Genomic DNA, 17717 nt, shown 5'->3' with positions numbered 1-17717 from the left:
AGGTGTGCTCAGTGCTTCAATGTTGACATTATTGTTTAGGGGGAGTACAGTAAATTCAATAAGTATGTCGATATGAGTCTATTGTTAGTCTAGTACATGCGAGGTCCCATACTCATAAAGCTTTTAGTCATGATAAGTGGACTTTGGATTGATTGTATAAAGTCAGTTAAAACTAATGCAAATTAGACAAAAAGGGCTTTGTGTAGGGTGAATAGGCATTTAAAAAAGGCCATACAACTAATACTAAATAAAATATAATCTACTTACACCCAGCAATGACATAATGGGAAAGTCAATTACAGGTAATTATGGCTATCAAACTCATTTTCTTGTTGAGATGCCAAATAATAGCATTTACCTAATCATAAACCTTTTAACGTATTTGCCTTTTATCCCATACTTTCCCTCCTACCCTCCTTCTTGATAATGATAAAGCTTACGGAGTTGAGCATCTTCACTCTCTGCATAAATATCTGCCAAGTTAATCGAGCCTCACATCAGTGACTTGATGGCAGAGTAACACCGAAGACTGCAAGATTCTATCCTGAATCCAAGCCATCACATATGACATTCAAATAAGAGTCACTGAACAATAGTATATATTAGAAAAAAAAGAAATCTAGAAACTACACTAAAATACATTTTCAGAAAACCTCTTTTTTTTTCAACAACAAAACAAAGCAACATAAAATAAAGGTAAGTTTGACTTGATTACATTTTTGATTGTTTCGATTGCAATTTTTCTGTTTTTGTTTGTGAAAAAAAAAAGAATTCTGTTTTATTTGTATATGTAATGTCGAAGTTTGGTATTAAGATCCAAGTTCATTGCTAATACCATTTCAAATTCTAGCAGAAACAAATGTGTGTTTGTCCAGTTATGTTTGTGTGTTGATATTTAACATCAGTGTGTAAGATTCTAGTAGTAGGCACCGGAATGTGTATAAGGAACATACATTCAATTATTGTATAAAAGCATCTTATTTCTCAAGCAACATTTATAATAATTTTAGAATGGACTTTGCGACTTAGGACTATTTATTTCAAGGTTTTTTTTTTTCAAAAATCCTGTTTTGGTACTGTAAAATTATTGTGTTTTCTAAAGATATTGATGACATTAATGAGCTGGCTCTGGTCATAGAGCCAAAAAATTTATGTTTTTACAGATAATTATTTAGTTACATATTTGCATTGTTACATAGGCTGAAATAAAGACTTCAGCCTATTTCACATCAATTTCTGCTGTTGATCCAAAAGAAGGTAAAAAAATCAATTGGAAGTGATTTCCAATTTTGCATATTATATCCCTAAATATTAATTTTTTGCAAGAATACATTGTTGTTTAAAAATCTGTACATACTTTGATAAAACCTCCTTTTTAGGCAAGTACTCCACATCCTTATTGTTCTTACTGTAATTAACTATTTCCTTTTGCCTTAGACTAAATCTACTTTCTACCAGTCTAACTTTCACAAGAGATCATGATACACAATCCCTAGGAGGAGTTAAATAAAATATTTTGAATTAACTCCTTGTTTAACAGTATATACATTGTATGTTTTTATAAATTATTTACTGGTTAACTAAAGACAACGTTGTGTTAACTCCCTATACTCCAGTCAACTACTATTAGAGCATATTCAGCCCATGGCTTGCTGAGGATAGTAATATTTTCAATAACAGCTACAATGTCTATCCATGTACACATTGCAACTAAATAATTTTTTCCCATAAATAGTTATTCTTACACCTCTATGTTGCAGTTACCGGAGAACCTGTTATAATATTATATATATATATATATATATATATATATATATATATATATATATATATATATATATATATATATATATATATATATATATATATATATATATATAAATATATAGAAATAATATTACAAAGGGCATGTGCATCATTGATTCACATTTTCAAACCATACATAGAATAAAAAAAATCATCAAAATACATAATAATTATCCTAACAAACTGATCAAAAAACATTCCACAACTTAAAAGAATATTTTTAAGATGCAAATATATAATAAAGTGGCATTTTTAAATGCTTTTAATATTATGTTTACTTCTCCATATATATAACAAATATATATTTATAAGTTGTGAAAAATAAAAGGAAATGTAAGTTAACACTTCTTTATCCTGTCATTGGGTGCCTCCATCTTAACTCCTTGTCAGCCATTTTTCTAAACTTTGTCCTTTTGAAGGTGGCACTCAGCATAGAAAAAAACATACAGAAAAAAATGAGAAATTAAACAATGCTTCTATTTTTTATTATCTCTGCTCTGGCTTTGCCTTGATTGAACTGGATTGTCATGTAATTTGCTAAATCTTTAATAGAAATTTAATAGAAAACAGAGGATCTCATGAAATAAAGGTTAACACAAGTTATAAGTGATTTCTAATGGTTTAATCAATGGTGTAAATTCCAGAGCATGCATTAATTAAATCTCTCAAAATGATTATTTACTGAGAAAGCATTGAAGGTTATAAAGCATTATAGGTGTCATGATGTTGAATATTTTAACAAAGAAACTTTATTATTTTAATAGAATTTAAATATGATTCTCAAACATACAGAAATACATAATTATGTATATTGTATTCTTTATATCATCATGTATAAAGTATACATTGGTTGTTTTGGAGAAAGATATCTATATCTTAGAGACCCTTAAAAAATTAGGGGCACCCTACCTCTTTAAAGCTTTTACAAAAGGTGTACTTTAAACATTCTGATCTTTGGTGTAAGGCACATTTTAACTGTATTATAACCGTACCATATTCTGAATAAAATTATTTTCTCTAGATGAGGAATTCTTGGGTCTTGCTCTGCGTCTCTCTTATTGTCTGTGGTTTGGTGACCGAATGTTTTGGCTACACTTTAATGGTAAGAAAATAAAAATATACCTATTTGTATAATCTGTTCTAAAACAGACACATGGTTATCAACGTAGATTATTTAGTAATCCTTAAAACAGAAATACACTTGTATATCTACCTCTAGAGTTGTCTCCTGCACTTTTAGATTAAAGGGCCACTTTGGAACCATAACATAAATTAGTTTTGCTTACCTTCAATTAAATGTCATGCTGTTTTTTTTCATGACTGCTGCTCTGTCCGTTGCTGAGAAGCATTGGGGGGCCTTCTACACATGTACAGCATCTCCCCATAGACACACATTATACCAATGCATCTCCATGGGGAGCATTCGGCATCTTAATGAAAAGTGTAAGGATGCTAGAAGTAGGTCCTACAAAGAAAGCACCTCTAGTTGCGGTCTGAGTGACAGTCACTAAAAGTGTCCTTAAAAGTACACTATAGTGTTAGGAACACAAAGTTGTATTGCTAACACTATAGTGTCCCACTGCCCACTCTCTGCCTGTACACCCCACCTCTCTCACAGCACTCAAAGGTTTAAATAACCCTTTAAACACTCAATGAGAAGCAAGAGGGTAAAGGTCTAGGATAGGGGCTTAACAAAGCTTCCACGTCCTGTCCCCAAACCAAAAGGAGGTCACCTAGACCGGGAAAATAGGGATTAACCAAAGAAAATGCAAATTTAAATAAATAAAACTGTTTAGTATATCTCTACCGTCTTTTCAGTTTTTGCTACTGGACTATTGTCACTATACTAGGCTTTGTTTAAGCCAGTTTTTCATTTATTTCCATTAGCGATGATAGTATCTAGATAGATTTAGGTTGCTAACTTGCTATTATTTTTTTTATTGCTGCATTTTGTATCCTTTTGAATTAGTGTGGTACTGTGAACCACCAAACTGTAGCCATTGAGTATTTCTCTCAATTTATGTCTTTTTTTTCATTAGGGTACATTTACATACTTGCCTCAGTATTTTTTTTAACAGTTATTAATAAGGTTTTTTGTTAATTTTTCTTAAGACCTTATTTAGAGTGGACTGGGATCCAGACCTAGTGGTCACTTTCCATAAGAGTGAACTTTCTAGGTTTTATTTATTTAAATAATCCTTTAAGCACTCACCTTAATCCAGTGCCTTGGTGCTGGCTTCGTCTCCATTTCCTCCTTGCGAAGGGGAACCTAATGCGCATGCATGGCGAGAGCTGTGTGCATCTTAGTCCTTCTCCATTGCAAGTCATTGAATTATTGCTTTCCTATGGGGAGTTAGAAGATGCTGGATGTTATCAAGCGTCGCTTCATGGATTTAAACTCTGTGAAACAGCAGGAAGCGACTCTGGTGGCTGTCTGATAGACAGCCACTAGAGGCAGTCTTAATACTGCAATGAAAACATTGCAGTTTCCTTTAAAACTGCAATATTTTCAGCTACGAGGCACCCAGATCACTTCAATGAGATAAAGTGTTCTGGTGCCTATGGTGTCCCTTTAAGGTCAAATGCCCCTAAATTTCTTTTTCACAGAAAAGGCAGATTTTACAAATCAGGGGCGGCAAGGGCAGTCTCTTTACACCAGAAAAACTACATTAAACTGCAGTGGTTCTGGTGCTTAGAGTGTCCATTTAGGAAAGCAAGGAAAGGAGCTGCACAGGTTTATAAACAATTTGACATATATTTATTATTATTATTATTCGCTATTTATTACACCTTGTATTTATCTTTTTATTTCATATGTTTATTATAGACACAAGAACAATTAATATACTTACATGATCAGTTGGGGGCCACATTTTAGTAGATCTTTAATGATATATTATACAAAAAGTAATGAGGCCGCTGAAAATCAGTGCTCCCTCTAAGTATTTTTGAGAGGTAGATTACTGGAACAATGAAGGAAAGACTCAATCTATCAACCAAGCACTCCAATGTTCTCTCTAGTGGCTTCAATCCTGAGCACATTGCATGGCACTGTTATCAGAAATATCTCTCTCTGAACCACTGTCTTACAGGGAACACTGCATATCACACCAAGTACAGATGTATATCTGGTTACCTCTGCTCCACAGTAAATGGTGCATAGATCTCAAGTTCTCCTAGAATTAATTTGTTCTATGTTCTTCTAATATAATATGCTTTTATTTAATTGTAATAAGGTTGAAAGATTTTCAGAACTCATGTGGTACTCTGAGTACTTTAAAAATACAAGGTTATGCATGGGGAAATGAAGTATTATTTCAGATGCTCATCTTTCTTTAAGGAAAGTCCCAATATATTTTGGCATTTTACATTTTCTTAAAGAGGCACTTTAGTCACCAGGACAACTTCAGCTACATGTAGTTGTTCTGGTGAGTATAATCATTGCCTTCAGGCATTTTCATGTAAACACTGCCTTTTCATAGAAAAGGCAGTGTTTACATTGCCCCTTGGGACACCTCCAAGTGGCCACTCCTTAGATGGCAAATGGAGGGGCTTCTTGGTTCAGGGCTGCACAGTAAGCAGCCCTTCTGTTCAGCGTTCCCACGCTCTGCATAGAGACGCTGAATTTTCCTCATAGAAATGCATTTCAATGATTCAATGCATCTCTATGAGGAGGTCCTGATTGGCCAAAATGACATTTGGCCCCACCCCCATGGGAAAGCATTAGATTGGCTGAAAATCAGCCATTTTGATGATGTCACAAAGGGGGCGGAGCCAGCGCAGGCAGACCCATGAGGTGCTGGAAAAAAGTGAATTTTAAACTTTTAGAGAGGGGCAAAGGGGGGGGGGGGGGGAGGGGGGGACACTGCAAGCCACCAGAATTGTGGGTTTAGCACTATAGGGTCAGGAATACATGTTTGTTTTCCTGACCCTATAGTGATCCTTTAACGTTGCGTTTGTATTTTGTATAAAAACCATTGTGTACTTCATGTTGGCAAAAGCCATATTGCAACTGTGTTTTATCTATGTCGGTGAAAGCCGTAATGCAACTGTGTTCACCTAAGCTCTGTCAAGTGAAAAATAAAGAAATAAAAAAACCAAAAAAAAAAAACCATTGTGTACTGGAGTTAGGTTTTACTCTGCTTACTGAAAAGCAATTCCTCCACTGATGTCTATGGGAAACTTGGTAATCAACAATCAGACCGGTTACTTACTAAAATGACAATTGTCAAAAATTAAAATGGAATTAAAAGTAGATTTCAGATATTAAAATAAAATTGACGAACTATCATAGCTAGCATACTAGCATAGCTGCATGGAGAATTCAAATGAATTTACCCAACATTTAAAATTCACTTTGAATTTATGACAGATCCCATTTTAGTAAATAAGGCTGGAAGTAAACATTGACTATTATGTGAATTCTGCCCTTGCTTGTAATCTCATTTAGTTTATGGTACAGGCTTTGCAAAAAATAACTGATAATAAAACATATATATATATATATATATATATATATATATCTATATATATATATATATATATATCGACTACATATAGAAAAGAGAATAAATTTTATTCGGGAACGTAGAACGATCTTTTTAGTGAAAAAGGCCAGTTTTCCACACAAATGCTCTACTTTTATCTTATCTATGTTAAGTAATAAACATGTATTTGGGACTGATTTGTATTATTACCTATTCGAATACAAATGTATATCTGTTACGTTCTGTTTAAACATAAACTCAGTGTTACAAAAAGATTACACAGAGCTGATAGGTCAAGGATTAGAAAACACAGCAAAAAAGGAATATTCTGACACGGGGAGACAGCGGTATCAAAGTTCACTTTACACAATAGAGTTATTTCACTAATCACTGAATTGCAAATTGAATAATGAATTGCGAGGTTGAGGCAAGTGCTGATTCATTGCAAATTCTCAGATCTAAGCATGTTCAAATAAATATTGCAGCTTAGTTGTCAATTCACCAAAATTTGGTGTTTAGTATATGTACGCTGCAGTGTTTTCCACTAACGTGTGAATAGCCAGACATTCAAAGGGACTTTCATATTGTAGGCCAAAATAGATGAATTGGTAAAATTCTCAATTTTTTTTTTGTATAGCTACTTTAGCCTTACATTCTTGACAGTGAATAGCCTTGTGCTTGTCAAGTTATATACTTTGAGTGCAATCGTACAGCACATTCAGTTCTGGTAAAGTGATATTAATTGGATAATTTTAAATATCCACTTTTATTTGTGACTGTGTCCCTATCAGATATACCACTGGGATTTTTCTTGGATTTTACAGCAATGACAGGATTGCTAACAGACACAAGCCCATACATTCATCTTTTTTTGGAAGCCAAGGTGATAGCTATAACATCTCTTAGTGCCTTATATGCAATTTTACACTGTCTTCTCTAATGGTTTCCTGTAATGATAGATAAAGTAACCTCAATTCATACATCTTTATAGTCACTAAATGAGTAGGACATAAAATTTTAATATACAAAGATTCATTCTGGGTTGACAAATTCCACTTTTCACAAAGCTCCGGGACTATCTCTGTTTTGTAGTTTATAGTGCAAATATATTACTGCACGCTTTTAGTCTTCTCTTTTGATCTTTCTTCTTTTGTTCCAATAACTTTTAGCCTAAAGATAAGAGAGGATGGACTTTAAACAGTGCCGGTTACCTACTTGGCCCACGTGAGTATTGGCTTAGTTTACTATTTAGTTGTTATTATTAAGTCTGCTTGAATTTTCAGTTCCGTCAGACTGCCGACCTTCGGATAGCTGGGGAAACTGGTTTATATACATTCTCACATGGATTTTTCACTTTCAGAGATCTTAATGGTGGTGTTAGGTGGTGAAGCTAAGGGTAAATATATTAACCTACAGCTCCTTTATAGGTACCATCATGTCCTTTTTAGAGTTCCTGGCACTTCATCCTTTAGGAGATCGTGCCACTACTGTACTTTCACACATGAGAGAGTCCAACACTATGGTCTTTGAACCTGTGGTTTCCTACATAGACCATTGCACGCAATGCATAAGAAGATATTATTATTATTATTATTGCCATTTATATAGCGCCAACAGATTCCGTAGCGCTTTACAATATTTTGAGAGGGGGGATGTAACAATAAATAAGACAATTACAAGAAAACTTACAGGAACAATAGGTTGAAGAGAACCCTGCTCAAATGAGCTTACAGTCTATAGGAGGTGGGGTATTAGAAACATTAGGATAGGAAATATCAGGTAGGAGTGAAGCAGAGCTGGAGAAGAGAGCAAAGCACTATCCCATAGGAGAGAGCAAGAGACAGGTATGTAAGGGAGAGATTACTCTGGGAGGCCATACGCTTTCCTGAAGAGATGGGTTTTAAGGCCCTTCTTAAATGATTGAAGACTAGGGGAGAGTCTGATGGCAGTAGGCAAGTTATTCCAAAGGAGAGGAGCCGCCCGTGAGAGGTCCTGCAAGCGCGAGTTGGCCGTACGGGTGTGAGCAGCGGTCAGGAGGTGGTCGCGGGCAGAGCGGAGGGTACGAGGAGGGGCATACCTCTGGATCAGTGAAGAGATATAAGAGGGGCTGGAATTGTTCAGTGCTTTAAATGTATGGGTTAACACTTTGAATTGACTCCGATAGGATACAGGGAGCCAATGTAAGGACTGGCAGAGGGGCGAGGTGTGAGAGGACCGACTGGATAGGAAAATCAGTCTAGCTGCAGCATTCATTACAGACTCAAAAAAAGAGGAGTAATAGGCGCTCACTATAGTAACCAGGCAGCAGTATACAGGACAAGGATTCCCCAACCTTGTGAGTGAAATAGTAGAAAAAGAGAGGGCGTATACCGCGCTTATAGTATTAAAAATAAAATATACAAAGATACATACATATGTTCTTGGATATTCCAATTAGTCGTGACCTCAAAGGAAAATACAAATAAAAAATAATAGCGCAATACAGCAAATATAGTTATAGAAATAAATGATAGGAAACTAAGTGCAGTCCACTCACATGATGTAGAGCTATAACAGAGCTCTACTGTAAAGGCGCTTGGATTCGTGGTGGTTGCCGCAGATGTATTCAAAGGTGCCAAATGTGTAGTTGGTATAAAAAGAAAAAATAGCAGCAATATGGTGAAGTAAGTCCAGGTGGTAGAATAAAATAGTAAAAAGTAATGTACTTACACTTTCTAGAGCATGTGACCTGCTCTAGTGTAAACAGCTTGGGTGGTATGATCCCCACCAAGGATATACAGGATACCAGGAAATGAAGATAATAAAAAAGTAACTTGAAAGTATACTTTAATGTAAACAGACTAGACAATGAATATTAAAATATAGATATATAAATATAAAATATAGAATATAGTCCCACTTCATTACAGACTGTAGCGGGGCAGTACGGCTTTTGGGGAGACCAATCAGGAGAGAGTTACAGTAATCCATGCGGGAAATTACTAGAGCATGGACAAACTCCTTGGTAGCATCTTGCGTAAGAAAGGGGCGGATGCGGGCTATGTTTTTGAGTTGGAACCTACAGGACTTGGCAACAAACTGGATGTGAGACTCAAAGGTGAGACCAGAGTCAAGTATGACGCCAAGACAGCGCGCTTGTAGGGATGGACTTATGTGGATATCACTGACTTGAAGGGAGAGTGAGAGAGGAGGATCAGTATTAGGAGGAGGAAAGACAAGGAGTTCAGTTTTAGAGAGGTTAAGTTTGAGAAAGCGTGACGACATCCAGTCAGAGATGGAAGAGAGGCAAGCAGTGACACGTTGCAGGACGGCCGGGGAGAGGTCCGGTGAGGAGAGGTATATCTGAGTGTCATCAGCGTACAGGTGGTAGTTGAATCCAAAAGAGGCAATACGTTTTCCAAGAGAGGCAGTATAAAGAGAAAATAGAAGGGGACCAAGGACAGAGCCTTGGGGAACTCCATCCGAGACAGGGCGAGGGGAGGAGGTATCCTTGGAAAAGGAGACACTAAATGAGCGTTGGGAGAGATAGGAGGAAAACCAAGAGAGGACAGAGTCACAGAGACCGAGTGATTGAAGAGTTTGAAGGAGGAGAGCATGATCAACTGTGTCAAAGGCAGCAGAGAGGTCAAGGAGAATTAATATGGAGTAGTGACCTTTGGATTTAGCAGAGATTAGGTCATTAGTCACTTTGATAAGAGCGGTCTCAGTAGAGTGGAGAGGGCAGAAGCCAGACTGAAGAGGGTCAAGGAGAGAGTTGGAATTAAGGAAGTGAGACACACGGGTAAAGACAAGTCTTTCCAAAAGCTTTGATGAGTAAGGGAGCAGGGATATGGGACGATAGTTAGAGGGGGAGGACGGGTCAAGAGATGTTTTTTTCAGGATAGGTATTACAGTGGCATGTTTAAGGTCAGCAGGAACAGTGCCAGAAGAGAGAGAGCAGTTAAAGATGTGTGTTAGGATAGGCACAAGACAAGGGGAGAGAGATCTGATAAGGTGAGATGGGACAGGATCAAGTGGGCAAGTGGTGGGGCGAGAGGAACGGAGAAAAGCAAAACCAAACCTGTTGGGTTAGAGACAGAACTCAGTTTAGTGGTATCAGCTCCACCTACGGGCTTGGACCCTAAAAATGTGATATAGTAGACAAGGAGGGAGAGTAGCCCCAGTGCTGATATATATGTATAAATAGAACAGAAAAATACTTAACAGCTAGGAAGCTTCCTTACGAGTAGTTCTAATGTGTAAGAAGTCTAATGCTCCACCGCTCAAAATACTACCACATGTATTAAAAAAACAATAACTTTATTTTATTCATATACAACAAGGTACAATGTGGTCTATCGCTGAGTAGCAAAAAATAAAAAAGTTGAAATACAATGACATTATGAAGCCACTTCACACTTTGTCTCCATCAAATGGTCTAAAGTGGCGGTGGAAAAGTATGTAGTTGATCTTCAGTCTATAAGTTGCTGGAAAGACCAAATGCTAGTGAGAAATATATATAGAGAGAGTAGGGAAAAGTTCACTAAACAGTGAAAAAATGTTTAGTAATCCTATGGCTATATACAACAGTGGAGCAGCAGACTAAATAGAGGCAATATAGCATCTATCTATCTATCTATCTATCTAAATATCTACCTATCTATCTATCTATCTATCTATCTATCTATCTCTATCTATCCTCTAATCTATCTATCTATCTATCTATCTATCTATCTATCTCTATCTATCTATCCTCTATCTATCTATCTATCTATCTATCTATCTACCTACCTATAAAAAACATCTAAAGCAAGATAACATCTGATTGAAGTGCATTTTTTTTCATGCTGGCTGTCAGTTACAGTCAAGGAAGGTGTGACTATGGCTGCACGGACAGAAACAAATGTGATTTAACTCACAAATGAAAAAAGTTATTTTGATGCCTATAGTATCCCTTTAAATCATCTCATATAAAATATTATCACAAACTCACCAAAACAAACCATTTCTAGTGTTTCCTGTTCAGTCTTGTCATTCAAAACCCATTTATTAAGGCAAGGATACACTTCTTGGTTGTTAAACTTGTCTTTTAAATATTTCAGAACTTTGTTGGTAATAATTTTGTCTAAAGTGATCAGAATTGTTGTTAAAATGTCTAAGAAAAGTAAGAAAGAAATGTTATAGAGCATATGTTAACGAGTACTGTTTTATTTATTTTTTCTTGGCCAGATGCTCACCGAACTCTGGCTGATAAAGGAGGCCTGCCTGGAAAACGTGAGATAGTTGAAGATATGTATAAATCGGGACGAGATGCATATGGTAAGAACCAGTAAGAGAAGAGATCTCTGTTTAATGAATTCTTGTCAGTGCCAATTCTGAATTAAGGAGGAAAACAGAGCGTCTTTATGTGTAATTAATAAATTAATACTCTAATTTTGTGAATTATAATATAATTTGCATACACTGGTAATCAAAATTATTAAACCCCCATTAAAAATCAGGTTTATTATAACATTTTTCAAACTTTCAGCTGCAATGAACAAATCTAACAAAAGCAATTGAAATAGCTCAACACAACAAATGTAACTGAAAAAACAACTTATAATAACTTATCCAGTCTCAAAATTATTCAAACCCTTCATGGCAAGCATCTTTAGTACTTATTAGTGCACATTTTTGCTGTTATGACCTGCTGCAAACAAGATGCATAGCCAGACACCAGCTTCTGGCAGCGTTCCTGAGGAATCTTAGCCCATTGCTCATAAGCAATGCCCTCCAGTTCAGTAATATTCTTGGGTTTGTGTGCAACCGCCTTCTTCAAATCCCACCAGATATTTTCCCTGGGGCTCAAGTAAGGTGACTTTGATGGCCACTGTAGAATTTTTTAGGACGTCTGCAAACAAACCTTAGTGGAATTTGAGATATGCTTGGAATTATCTTGATGCAAGGTCCAATGATGCCCAACCTTCAGCTTCTTCACAGATGGCATGATGTTTTCTCCTAGGATTTCCTAAAACTAATAAATCCATCTTGCCTTCCCATGCTGCAAGTTAACAGAGTCAGATGTTGCAAAGCTGCCGCAGAGCATCCACCATGCTTAACTGTAAGCAGAGTGTTCTTTTTAGCATATGCTTCATTCTTCTTCCTCCAGACATACCTCTGATCCATTAAGTCAAAAAGTTCCAGTTTTGGGAACAGAATCCCAAAACAGCTGTGGCTTGTTTATATGATTTTGAGCATCTTTTCTTGTGTTCTGGCATGGAAACCTTCTGCGTTTAGTATGCGCCTTACTGTGCTCACTGAAACCTCAGTGCCTGTTGCCACGGAGTCTTGCTGCAGGTCTTTTGCAGACATTAAAGGATCTTCTCAGAAATGTGGTTGCAGCCACTGATAGCTTAATTCCTCTGTCCCGTCCAGGTCATGTAACCACTGTTACTTCAACTTAGAACTAGTGAATTATGCTTCCAATGGTGTCCTTTGCTACCTTTTTGTATACTGTTCCTTGTTTGTGAAAGGTGATGATCTCTTCTCTTAACTTTGTGGACCGTTCTTTTGACTTAGCCATATTTCTAACATGCAATCAAACGTGACACTCAACAAACCCCTAGCCAGTTCAGGTATTTCAAGTGTTCAAGCTCAAGCACACCTGGTGCAACTAATAAAGCCCCAGATTTGTTGCATCAGGTTGCTTAAGACAATACCTGTTTTGCATATTTGTACAGTTGTGAGGGATTCTATTCTAGGGGGTTGAATAATTTTGAGACTGGAGAAGTCATTATAAGTTGCATTTTCAGTTGAATTTGGGGAAACTATTTGAAGCATTCAAGTCATTGTGTTGAGCTATTTCAATTGCTTTTGTTTTATTTGTTCATTGCAAGCAGCTGAAAGTCTGTATATTTTGACAATAATCAGAAGTTATTCTACCGGATTTCCTTCACCTTAGTTACTACATTATTAATTTACTGTTACAATGTTACTATTTGTACCTCTAGTTTACTACTGCATTATTTTGTACTTGTAGTTACATATAGTTATTAATAATCTGGCTGATAGTATTTTGATTGGCAAATATTGTAATTGTATGAGACAAATGGCTAGTCTGCTAAACCATTTCTCCTGCACCCCTGCTTGCCACTCCTAGCTATAGATTCCATTAAATAATCTCTGTATCTCTACTCTTTATGCCCACTCTTACATCCATCACTGCAACAAGACCATTTCATTTTACTTGACTCAACCCATGCAAGTGGCCCTCCTGGTTCCTTCTACCCATATAGCATGTTCTTCAAGCTGTCTGGAACCACAGCCAATCACCTCCTTATTACCTTCATATACTATCAGCTGCTGCAGTTATACTATTAACTCTCTCTGCCATCACACACAAATTCCTCTGCTACCTTCTGTCTCATCTCCCCATTTTAACCTTTAGATTGTAAGCTAACAGGCAGGGCCCTCTACCTGTTGTATCGGTATGTTCTTATTGTATTGTCTTTTTCCCAATTGTACAGTGCTTCAGAATATATTGGCACTTTATAAATACCAGTATTAAATAAATAAATAAAATAAAATCTTAAATCTATTAATCAAGATGAAAATTACTTAAGTGAATTTTGAGTTTTTCAGCTACAAAATATATTTGTAAAACATTTATATTTTGTTCATATTTTTCGCCTAAATCCTTCCGTATCTAATTATATTTAATTAGCATATTACAAAAAAACATTCTAACCTCACTTGATCTGATCCAGAGCACATGGGTAGCCAGATTATAAAAGGTGTTTTATGCTTTTATATACTATATAACATATATAATATAAGTACAATACTGTTATGATGCCTACCCAATTAACGCGGTGCTCTGGCATAGGTGTGGGTACAAAATGTATCGATCGAGAAGCTGTGACTTCTGGTCCTCTCTGGTGCCCCTGTCTTCCTGAACGGCGCTAAAATTCAGACTTACCGAACGTGTCAACTGAGAGGCAGCTACTTCTGCTGCCCTGGGCTTAGAGTGGGATGCTGCACATTTGCAGCACCCCTTTATTTATGTTAATAGACGTGTAGCATCATTTCCAGCCAAAGGAGATCCATTTCAACCAATTAGAGTCCACCTCAGTATTTAAATAAAGCATTAGCCTCATGGTCATTGGCCTGTCAGGATTTCCTCTTGGTTTCTTCTTCAGTGCACCATAGTGTTCTCTGATATTCCGGTGTTTTGACTTTTGGCATGTTATTTCACCTTGTTGACCTGACTCGTTATATTATCCTCCCATTTTCTGTTATCCTGAACTTGGCTAGCATTACTGTTTTCTTTATACGTTAAGCCCATCCACAAGGTCCAGCAATACTTATTTTCCTATCTATGGCGTAAGACTCTTGAATTGGGTAGTGTATCTATGACAAATTCAATAGAAACAATAATTCAATAGAAACAATCAGAATTAAAGGAACACTATAGTCACCTAAATTACTTTAGCTAAATAAAGCAGTTTTAGTGTATAGATCATTCCCCTGCAATTTCACTGCTCAATTCACTGTCATTTAGGAGTTAAATCACTTTGTTTCTGTTTATGCAGCCCTAGCCACACCTCCCCTGGCTATGATTGACAGAGCCTGCATGAAAAAAAAAACTGTTTTCACTTTCAGACAGATGTAATTTACCTTAAATAATTGTATCTCAATCTCTAAAGTGAACTTTAATCACATACAGGAGGCTCTTGCAGGGTCTAGCAAGCTATTAACATAGCAGGGGATAAGAAAATCTTAATTAAACAGACCTTGCAATAAAGAAAGCCTAAATAGGGCTCTCTTTACAGGAAGTGTTCATGGAAGGCTGTGCAAGTCACATGCAGGGAGGTGTGACTAGGGTTCATAAACAAAGGGATTTAACTCCTAAATGGCAGAGGATTGAGCAGTGAGGCTGCAGGGGCATGTTCTATACACCAAAACTGCTTCATTAAGCTAAAGTTGTTCAGGTGACTATAGTGTCCCTTTAACCCCTTAAGGACCAAACTTCAGGAATAAAAGGGAATCATGACGTGTCTCACACGTCATGTGTCCTTAAGGGGTTAAATATTATCAAAGTATCCAGGAAAGGTATACTTTGCTCGACACTAGTTTCCAAATATGCCCTGGGCTCTAGATGTTATTACCTAGCTTCATGGTACACATTTTATTGACCTTGTTGGGAATCAAACCTGATACTCTGAGATATTGCAGCTTGATTTCGATCCAATGAGCTATCTTTACAGCAGCACAAGGCTACATTTTTATTTAGCATTTCATCTATAGTTAATATCTGTATTGTGAATGAGAATGCATAAAATGTTGTCCCACAAATAAATGTAATAAACAAAAAAATGAAGGCCCTTTGGGTATAAGTATATACAGTTAATACATTCTTTAAGTTCAAAGAACATATAATTAAAGTATAGTTAACAAATACGTTAGCTAAATAATTACCTAAATAACTATGCAGTTTGTTCTCATTAGAACTGTTCAAGTAAATTATATTTTCTATCATTTGTATTTGTTGATATAAATAAAAAAAATCTAATCACTTTGTGTCTCTGTTGTTCTTCAGTTTCCCAGCTCCATTCTCTGGATGAAAACACGATTCAAACTGTCTTAGAGTTTCTTTCCTACATTCGGCTCAAAGGTCAGGTTCAATACCTCATCATCCTATGCCACTTTAAAGCTATTTCTTGGTATATGGAAATAAAGTGAGCGAATGTACTTTGTGTTGGATGACATGCAAGCGGAAGAATATTTATTGTATCCTTATCTAGCTATTATACTGACTGCATCTTTATTGAATGATGTATGAGAAATTTATGTCTTTGGTCCCATAAAAAAATAGCAGTTCTGATCTGGGTGAACAACATATCCAAAAAATCACCCAGATCAGATCAGGGGTTCAGAAATGTTATGGAAGTCATATTTTTGCCCAGGCGAACCCAGGATTTCATGCCCAAAACAGTTCCATAGATTCGTGGCTAAGTGCCGCTGGAGGAATGACCAGGAGCCGCAAGGTTTTCATGCCGAAAAATATCCAGGGCATTCGCGGCTAAGTCCCCCTGAAGTCTATTCGTGGTTTTAGTCCATGCGAAAATGATGGCAGCCTCAACGTGTTCGAATGTCACCACTTTGACTGTTCGGGAGTTCGAAGAACCATTGTCTAAAGTCCCAATAGCCACAAAAAGGGTCCCTCAGCCAAAATAAAGTAAAGAGGCCATAGTCACAGGGCAAAAGATTGGCAAGTAGTCCTCTCGAAAAAACAGTGGCGAGGTCACTTTAGCCTTAGGGGGTTACACAGTGTTTAGCAACGGTATAAACCCACAACTGTCTTACGCCCAAGAACAATGCTGCCCCCAGCTTACTACCTCACTGTCTTGCACTATAAATATACTATAATCTAGTAGTACAACTTGTACGCATTTCTTTTCTTCTTCCTATTAAGTAAAAAGTGAACATTTATTTTGTCCTCCCTCCTTATTATTCCTTAAAATATATCAACCCTACTTGCATCTATACCAGTGTCTTGTCTTACTGGTCTCTTATTGGATTTGGGAAAATGATAAGAGCATTTTATTTTACTTTATTATCAATGTAATATCTTAAATATTTCATATAAAGGATTTTTGTATTTGAAATTTCGAACCTACAGTTAAATTTTAGTAATATACTAAAAAACATTTTTTAATACTTGATAAAAAGCATTATATCTCTATGATAACATGTTTCTTCTTTCCTTCCAGAAGTTGGAGCTCTGGACCATTTGGCTGTCCTCATCTCTGAAGAATCTACACAGCCGTAGGAACATATGCCGGCATTGACCCAGCCTGTACGTAGAGTGCATATAGTCATGCCCCAGCCTCAACCTAAAAACTCCAAAATATAGATAAATTGACAACCAAAAGAAGAATAAAATAAAAGATATTTTTTTCCTGATGACTATTGCAAATTTCAATATATTCTTACACAGTGTTCACCAAAATCCAGTATTAAATGGACAATGTTGAAGGTTTATAAATGTGTCAGTGACAGTGCAGGTGGATGATGCTGAGTGACTAAATCAGTGATGAATCTATCTCAGGAGTACAAAAAACTGCTCATGTAAGCCAGGCCGTCTCCTCCTCTAAAAAGAAAGACGTTACTGGTGGCAGGTAATGCTTTGGGTCATAAGTCAATATTGTGCGTGAATTCTTTGTGTAATCTATGAATGCTCTGTGTAGTTGTACATCGAGAATGTTGTGTGCTTAGTGTGAATGCTTTATGCAGAGTGTAAGTGTAGGATATAACTATGCACTGGAATTGGAAAGGTCCAAGCAACATTGTGAATATGTACCCAAACTGGCCTTCAAAACCATTATACAATGCTTTGACACCTTACAATGGTGAGGAGGGCTAGGGAAAATCTGGCACCATAAACACTATCTTACAAGAGAT

General features: G+C 36.5%; 1 protein-coding gene across 1 annotated transcript; it reads left to right on the top strand.

Annotated features, from left to right (window-relative positions):
* Positions 1-510: 510 nt before the first annotated feature.
* LOC134577434 (galanin peptides-like) lies at positions 511-17219 on the top strand. The gene is made up of 6 exons (XM_063436168.1): positions 511-696; positions 2828-2908; positions 7463-7517; positions 11502-11591; positions 15853-15927; positions 17027-17219. Exons 2-6 carry the CDS (start codon positions 2828-2830, stop codon positions 17083-17085), a joined length of 360 nt encoding a protein of 119 aa, XP_063292238.1. The 5' UTR covers positions 511-696; the 3' UTR covers positions 17086-17219.
* The last annotated feature ends 498 nt before the right edge of the window (positions 17220-17717 follow it).

Source organism: Pelobates fuscus, chromosome 11 (genome assembly GCF_036172605.1).
Source record: "Pelobates fuscus isolate aPelFus1 chromosome 11, aPelFus1.pri, whole genome shotgun sequence".
Taxonomy (NCBI): domain Eukaryota; kingdom Metazoa; phylum Chordata; class Amphibia; order Anura; family Pelobatidae; genus Pelobates; species Pelobates fuscus.
The sequence above is the reverse complement of the archived record's forward strand: the minus strand, read 5'-3'. Positions and strand labels throughout refer to the sequence as shown.